We start from the raw sequence: 8,836 nt of genomic DNA, 5'->3' as shown, positions 1-8,836 counted from the left end.
AGTGCGAGAAAGGTCAAGGGTTCAGTGAATATGCTCAGGATTATAGGTTAACGTGACAAACAAATATCGTATGACATAAGTGACTCACCAATAGAGGCTACATACTCCTCCCACTTTTTTAATGAATCATAAAAAATATCCAGCTTAACTCGCCACAAATTAATGCAGCCAAATAACTGCATTTGTTATATCTGCCAGTGAAGGAGAGGGTATAAGTATAAATAAGGAATAACATATTACTTAACTGTGAATCAGTCAGTAACCTAAATTGAGTCGTAAACTATATGGTTTAATCAAACACTACATTTATGAAAAGTAAATTGCTATAAATCACAACATTGCTGTAGATAGGGTTGACACCAGAGGCGAGAACTATCTTTACTATAATAAGAAACATGTCCGTCCGCCTGAAGTCATGCTAAGAGCATTAGGAAAAAGATTTCATCATAAGAGAACCAAACCATGATAGTCGGCTTCCCAGCAAAGTGCGCTACCATTTCGACATCCTTTCTGCATTGAAGAATAATTGTGCACATAGTTATTACACCTGATGATCTCTCACGGCCTATTGGACAGTGCTAGTGTGATATAGAATCGATATGGCTTTTAAAAGCCCAGAAAATACTACGCACAACCCTGATGTCTTTTAGAAATTGCTACTCTAATAATGACTATGAATAAGGCCATTACTACGAGCTTCAGACATGCTGTATCTAACAATTACAACCCAATTAACGGTTGACACTCTATACTGACAGTCTATACTGGCTGTCTATGCTGACTACTGACAGTCTATACTGACTGCTGATAGTCTGTGCTGACTGCTGACAGTTTATGATGACAGTCTATGCTGACTTCTGACAGTCTATGCTGACGGTCTATACTGACTGCTGAGTCTATACTGACTGCTGACAGTCTATACTGACAGTCTATACTGACTGCTGACAATCTATACTGACTGCTGACAGTCTATGCTGACAGACTGTGCTCACTGCTGACAGTTTATGCTGATCGCTGACTGTCTATACTGAGTGCTGACAGTCTATGCAGACTGCAGACAATTAATGTAGGCAGGTGACAGTCTATGCTGGTCTGAAAAATTGGTACTGAACTCAGGCAGGCTGCGGATCTATTGATCTACTGTGAAATTTTATAACAACAGTGATTCTGTAAATCTTTTAGTCTTTCTCTTTAATATTTGTAATCATCATTCATAATTGCTTAACGGAAATGAAAATATATATTGTAGAATTGCACACCCAAATATTTAAAGTTCCCTTCCAAATGCAACTGAAATATTTGATAGGTTTCCAAAAATGTGAACACGAAGTAAAAATGATGGCATAGCAAATAGAAAAACTTGGAAGCAACGGTGAAGTTAACTATAAAATAATAAGATGATCAAGTTCCAGAGCAAAGTGACTCCTAAATTACCTAAAGCTGTTCAACATAAAATATGATAATAATAATTTATATATATATAAATCTAAGTGTTGGCCTGTCATCTTTATTTCTAGTTATAGCGACTAAAATCTAGGAAGGAAAAAGCCATTTCACTCAGAAACAGCAGTTTTGCAGTAGCCATACTATGGAATAATTTTGTACATACTTATTACACCCACCAATCTTTAATGGCAATTGGTTAACATACACACGCTTCATGCTTCAGCTAGCATGTTTGAACTAATAAAATATGTGCCCAGATTTTCCCAAAATGCTATAAAAATATGTATATATAGCATAAACTTAATTAAACTTATAGAAATAAACAAACACTTTCATTAAAAAGTTAGAATGGTGAATGTTGTATATATTGATTAAAAACAAACTTTCTGTACAAAAACTTCTTTTATTACTCATGCAACGCCAGACATTTACCTAGTACATTTCATAAAACAAAAACGAATGATAGCATAGTAGACATAACAATGGTGTTAGGTTTGTACCACCGGTGAGCCTACCAGGCACTGCTGTAAACATCACAAGAATTGGTATCCTCTTACCTCTTACTAACCTAACCCTAACTAACCTCTTACATAGTCAACTTGAATTTGTTTTAAGTGCAATTAAAATTTAGAACAAAAAAGGTTATAATCCCTTTATTTACCCAGTCATTAACTGGTATCCGGGCACACCATTATCACCGATCATGGAGTTTGTCGAAAATGAATATGGTAAGATGAAGCTTATTCATCAAGGTTACATGTTTCTGAAACTAAAATAACTGGTTAATAATATTACATCTTAAGAATTTGAGGAAGGCAGGCATGGCAACTGTAAAGCTAAGGCTAAAGTTTGTGAAGACGAAGTTGTTGGCCATGCAAATGATCACAAAGACGCAACAGACTTATGCCACCAAAGATCTGCAGAAATCTTTACTATAATAAGCGACGTGTCCATCCATCACTCCGAAGCCCCGCTGAAAGCATTAGAGACAAAATATTGCTCTTTATAAGAATTGAACCACTATATCTGAGTTTTACACCCACGCACACTACTAAGTGCACCACCGAGCTACCTTGCAGCATCATGGAATAACTGTGCAAATAATAAAATACACATGATGATCTCTCACAGTGCACTTAACTAGTCAACAATAACATCCTATAAAATGTCTAATCAAAGCAAACTCGGTATAATTTGTATAAGTAATTTATTGATGAAAGAAGGAAAATATTCTGATGAGTTTTGCAACATAATAATAACAAGATTTATTAAAATATTTCCAATGTTCTCGCCAAGAATCAGTCAACGTCTGGAACAGCCCAAACATACACACAACCTAAACTAGCACTCAACAGCTTTTCTTCCTCTGGGTGGAAGGAGAGAGAGTGGACAACTTTGTAATCATGAGGTAGCCGCGTGACAACCTTCCCAGATATAAGATCCCAAACAAAAACTGAACAATTTTCTGAACCGCTATAAATATAGTTGTCTTTGCTGTTCATGGTGCACTCTATCTTATAGTCACTGCTAGTATGACCTGAAAACTCGTTCAGCTGTTTGCCTGTGTCATTGTCGATGAGTCGAATAGCGTCACCCTGCAGACCTGCTAATGTGCATTGAGAGTCTTTGGTGAATGAGGCACATGAGACAGGTGCTCCAAGAAAGTCTGAGTACATGAAACCGATTCTTATATCATATCTGCAAGTGACAATACTGATAAATTAGTTATAAACCGTTGTGGTCATCTACTTCTTATCGAGCAGATAGACAACTTCTGATGGTATAGAATTATAGTGATTATATATACCAGTGCATCAATTAGAAAAAGGAAAAAACTTTATTATATAAAACCATTTATTAGTAAATGGTTTTAAATACCAAAGTGTCCTCCTTCATTAAAAAAAATTATATATGGATAGATACATATATATAATACAATATAAATATATATAATGGAACCTCTACTTACAAAAGGCTTCCGCTCCTGAAGCCGTTTCATAAGTAAAAAGTTTTGTAAGTAGAAACTCATTTTAGTATATAAATGTATCAATATGTTCCAAGCTCCACAAAACTTAGATATAGCATTTGTACAAACCTCAAATATATGTAATGGCTAAAACATGTAAAAAATACATGTTAGAATTATATTATGACATAATAATTAGAAAAAGTAAGCAGCAAAACAAACAAATACAAGGAAATAAGTTGAAATAAAACTAATAAACACTATGAACGGACAAACACTATGTTTGTTTGTCTGTTTACTTTTGGCGTTGGTCGTCTAAGAGAAGACCATGGGACGTTGAAAAATGGGGGTCAGATGAGATGAGGTGAGTGATGATTTGGTTTTGTTCTGAATAATGTTTTTAAAAACATGAGTAGAAATACTTTACATCGGCACAAACTCAAAGACTGTCATCATATGGAAAACATGGAACTTGAATTTCCTATGTATGGGGTATATGACAACTCCAAATTATACAATTAACGAAACGAAAACTCTTGTTGTTTACTGACTTTCGCTAGCAAAAGAAACTGACTGAGATGCGTCTTACGTCACATCACGTACCCACTAGAAACAGACAGGCCAAAACAGAAAACTAACAAATGGGCCAAAGTATGAAAGGTCTTTCGGATTTTCGTATCTAGAAATATCTTTCGTAAATTGAAGCAAAATTTCTACCAAAAACCGGTTTGTAACTTGAAACCTTCGTATGGAGAGTCTTAAGCAGAGGTTCCGCTGTATCATCAAATAACACAATGTGTCCCCAATGGGTTGCTTGAGTTGATTACTGATAGCATGATACAAAGTAAAAGAATAATGTCGATGTGCCAAAAATGCCCGGTGACATTTGAAGGCAAAGAGCACACTACCTATATTGGGGCACATAAAATTGCAGTCCAAATGCGACAAAAAATACCATAAACTACTAACTTGGGCTTCCATAGTAACACGCTACAAAAATAAAATCTTTTAAGATGAAATGCGCCGTCAGACTCATGAAAGCTACAAAATTAAGTCATAATAAAGAGCACAAAAACAAACAATAACAGATTTGTGATTTCCATATTTCTTCAACACCACAAAGCCATAATCTTAAAAGCACAACTGCAAAAAAGAAACAACCTCCTTAAGATTTGCTGTGCATAGATTGCAGTCTCACAGTTTATATCAATAAATTCTAAAACGAAATGTGAAGTAAATTTGTAGGTCGTAAAACAACAGTAATAGCAAAAAAAGTCAAAATGAGAAAAGATGGTGGTATGCATTCGATTTATCTTAGACAGAAATTAGTTTGAGATCGGATGCTTAGGACAAACCTTCTGACACAACAGTCTGCTGACCCTGTAAGAATCTGAGAGTCGGTGATACAAACGGACGTTACATTGTCTTTCGCTTCATTCAATGTTTGTATTGGCTCATAAGACCGACTTCGTAGATCCCAAGCCTTGCATGTGCCATCAACAGATGCCGAGAATAACATTGTTGATTCAGCATTGAACTTGACAGCATTTACCTGAAACAAATACAGCTCATGATTACGCAAAACCACAAAAAGTGAGAATTATGGAAGATATTAACATTTTCTTAATGAAGTTTTAGTTGTCGCCAATAAGAAATGATATTTGAAGTGGCTAAGAATTATTGAATACAAGTGACTTGGTTATGAAAGAAAGGAAAAATATGATGACAGTACATGCGTCATTCAAATCATGAAACACAAATGCCATTTGTGTTTCATGCCTTATTTTTGGCCATTTATGTAATTAAAAAAGGTATTTGGTGAAGTATCTGAAAAATGTGAAAAAATGTTACAGCAAGTGTTCAACACTTAATGCAAGTGCAGGCAATAAACCACAAAGAAACTATACGTCTGCCATCTATACCTTATCGTCATGAGCTCGTATTTTTCGAATTGTCTTTCCTGAAGACACATCAGTAAGAAAAACCTTTCTGTCCATGCCTGCTGTAGCAATACGTCCATTATCATGCGATGCAGTAACATCAAGAATTTCTGTTCCATGTATGCTAAAACAAACCCCATCTTTAATTCCTAACTGTCATTCCAGATGAAGGAGAGAGAGAGAGAGAGAGAGAGAGAGGAGAGAGAGAGAGAGAGAGAGAGAGAGAGAGAGAGAGAGAGAGAGAGAGAGAGAGAGAGAGAGAGAGAGAGAGAGAGAGAGAGAGAGAGAGCATGATTGCCTTCTCTTGATCAAAAAGAAGTATTATGGTAACTAAGCATGAGAGCATCTGCTTAACTTCCTGAGTCCACTAATGACTTTTTGAGGAACTAGAACTTCTCAGTTTGACAATTTTAAACCGACAGCTCAATCCTGCTCCTATTCATGTATACTCAAAGCGCTATTAATGACACCTAAAGCGCTATTAATTAAATGTATAGGTAAAAACTTTCAAATAAACAAGCCAGTTTCAACATCCTCCAGTTAAACATCTGGAGTCATATTTAAAAATAATAAAAGGTTTAAAAAAAGATCAGAACAAGAATTGGAAGAGTACAGAATACTTTTTATAGGACTTTATAAGAAGCTGCCGAGATGGATTCCACAACTTGACTGTCTTGTCGCTGCCACAGGTTAGCATGTAGTTTCCATCTTTATTAAACCGAACACTCCTCACCGCACCATGATCTGTATTTATTATGGCTGCTCTCTCCATGACTACGTTACACTCAGTGATGTGAACATATTCATTCCTACCAGTACACAAAATGCGTACACTTCACTTGATTGTGGTTTTATGGAGAATTACACAGAAATGTGAACAAAACCATAATAAAATCATTTTATCAGACGGAATGCTGCCAGAGTAATTGAGCAAACAAAATTATTCAGAGTAACGTTTTATAAAAAATTGCAAACTCGTCTTGTATGAAATTTTACTTTTATTTTTAGAGGTCTTAGTTTTTGGACATTAAAAAAAATGCCATAAAAGAATGATTTTAACAACCATGCTAATAGGATATGTGACACCTCAACTATTCCTGATAGTTTATCAACTATTCCTGATAAACTGTCCGCTTACTTGCTAAGTTCTAAAGTAATAAACATGTTACCACAGATTGTACCGTTTAGTCAACTAACAAAATTTGTGTCTACTTTAAAAAAAAGGCATCTTAATGATATTTAATAATAATGACTTCTAGGCCTAAATTGCTTTTTAACTTAGCTATTCTGCAATACAAATACAATGAACTTTTAGCAAATATTTGATCCAATTTTTAAGCCATCCCCATATCTGTTATCATTTATGCATAAGTGCATAAACTGTATATATATACTCATATTATCACATGCTATTAAACTCTCTTGATGAAGGTTTTATAATAAATTCCACTGATACCAGGGTTGTGACCATTACAAAAAAATCTTAACTGCACATTGATAAGTACTCACTGATGCAAGAAGTAAAATGCATTGCAGTTGCAGGTAAGTTTTGTCTGAATATATACATGTAGATGCATTAGCAGTGCAGTCGCATCAGTAAGCGTGTTACAGCCATGCAGTATACCGTATATAATATTGCATTGCATACTTTTGCTATTGTTCAGTACACAATATACACGCAGTAAAACTATTTTATAATGTGAAGTCAGTCGTATTGGTGTAGTGCTGGGATTACCTAGTGCACAGTGTGTAGTATTAGATGCACTGGGTGTGATGTTGCGAGTGAGCATTTTGCAGTGCTTGATGCAGTAAGAATTTTTAAATTGCACTGGACATACAATGTACACGCTCAACACATTTTTGAGAAAACTCACTATAGAATCACGTTTTGAGTTGACTTTGAATAGACCACAACACAATACTAAATGCAAATGCTGCTCAAACTTAGTGTGAGTGAGCAAAAAAATTGATTACATTGTGCATGTTGTATATAGTTAAAATGAGATTCTATAATGGTTTTATTATATAGCGTTAATGAGAATGCAATACAAAGTCCCAAATTTTATTAGAATGGTAATAATGCCTAGTAACTTATTCAGAAATGATAAGGTAGTTAGAGCTCAAGTTCATGAGCTTGCTAAAGATAGCATCTGGCAAGTTTGTTTAATGCAATAAGGGCACTTGAAAAGTTAGCAGTGTCAGTTGATTCACATTATTACCCTCACACTAATGCACAGTTGCAGTACACATGCAGTTTCAAATTTTGAAGAAAGCGGATTCGTAGTAGGCTACGCATGAATTGCTGGATTTCATGTAATGTGTCATGAAAGTGAATTCGCAGCTGACCGCAGTGAGCAATTTGCAGTTGGAGCGCAGTAACAGTAAATGTCCACTGTGCATTAGAAAGTTGTAATGAGCGCACCAAAATTACAGCGTACTGCACTGCGATGACTGACGCAATGTAGTTCTAATGCATCACAACCATGATCAATACATACGTTTTTATCTATAACAAACAAACTTAATAAGGTTGCCTAAGTCTAGAGAGAACTCTAAGACACCCATCCCAAGAAAAGGAAGGGCCATCCACCAGTAAAATACAATATTAGACGACACAATAAAATGTAGTTATATAATACTACAAGAGACAATAAAATAGTTCCCAAGCGCTAACAGACAACAAACTTGTCGTAGAAAACTGAAAATCACCATAAAAGATAACGGGATATTTCTGGGTTTAAATCTATTTCTTCAATACAACTTTATTCCAAATTTATTGCAAATGTCATCTATTTTTCGAGTGAACTCGTGTAGTTTATTTGGTCAATTCATACGAAACCAATAACACAAACTTTGCTTTGCTAATTCATTTATAACATATGTTTAGAAATAATACTTTTTGAATGAATCGTAGAAAGATAATCAAAAACCAATCATTTGTAAAAATAACATTTATAGTTCGTCTTCTGGCTATTAATATACTAAAAATACAAGCTTTTCATTGATGGATAAAACGGATAATAAACTTATTAGTACCATTTTTGTAATGAGCGAATCTATCATGAATCATGACAGATGCACTGAGCGAAACTATGATTGAATCTATCATAACGAAGCCATGTGATAAATTACAAATAGTTTGTAGCTATACAACAGAAAGTTAATCTAATTCTTTAAAGTCCTGATAATAAACAAACCACACCTTATTGTATTTGACCAACTGCTTCATACAAAAAACAAAGCTATAATGGAATCGTTACAATTGTAGCAATCTTCTTACTAAAACAACCAATTAAATATTTCCAATGACGTGATTGTCCAATTAAAACCCAATGCCAAAATTATTAGCGGCGGCACGCTGTGCAAACATTCAGACGAATTTAGTGAAATTCTCAGCAAGGTGAAAAGTTGAAAATGAGAGGAAAGAGCATTGATAATACTTTAACATGACGACAGAAGTTTCACGAGAGCTTGACGATTTGCT

General features: G+C 34.9%; 1 protein-coding gene across 1 annotated transcript; it reads right to left on the bottom strand.

Annotated features, from left to right (window-relative positions):
* Positions 1–2,642: 2,642 nt before the first annotated feature.
* On the bottom strand, positions 2,643–8,575 carry LOC137406251 (WD repeat domain-containing protein 83-like). The gene is made up of 5 exons (XM_068092793.1): positions 8,555–8,575; positions 5,973–6,161; positions 5,335–5,476; positions 4,768–4,964; positions 2,643–3,144 (listed from the first exon to the last, which is right to left on the bottom strand). Exons 2-5 carry the CDS (start codon positions 6,122–6,124, stop codon positions 2,745–2,747), a joined length of 891 nt encoding a protein of 296 aa, XP_067948894.1. The 5' UTR covers positions 6,125–6,161; positions 8,555–8,575; the 3' UTR covers positions 2,643–2,744.
* Between the last annotated feature and the right edge of the window lie 261 nt (positions 8,576–8,836).

The sequence above is a fragment of the Watersipora subatra genome, chromosome 1 (genome assembly GCF_963576615.1).
Source record: "Watersipora subatra chromosome 1, tzWatSuba1.1, whole genome shotgun sequence".
NCBI classification, from domain to species: domain Eukaryota; kingdom Metazoa; phylum Bryozoa; class Gymnolaemata; order Cheilostomatida; family Watersiporidae; genus Watersipora; species Watersipora subatra.
This window is presented reverse-complemented; position numbering and strand designations above follow the sequence as displayed.

What these genes read in the sequence shown, in the direction of transcription:
- LOC137406251 (XM_068092793.1), bottom strand. Translation starts at nt 6,124, where the DNA reads ATGGAGAGAGCAGCCATAATAAATACAGATCATGGTGCGGTGAGGAGT. An exon ending in CTTATAAAGTCCTATAAAAA is followed by an intron (nt 5,477 to 5,972) that starts GTATTCTGTACT and finishes GGTTTGTTTTAG; the next exon opens with CATACATGGAACAGAAATTC. An exon ending in TACGAGCTCATGACGATAAG is followed by an intron (nt 4,965 to 5,334) that starts GTATAGATGGCA and finishes TATTTGTTTCAG; the next exon opens with GTAAATGCTGTCAAGTTCAA.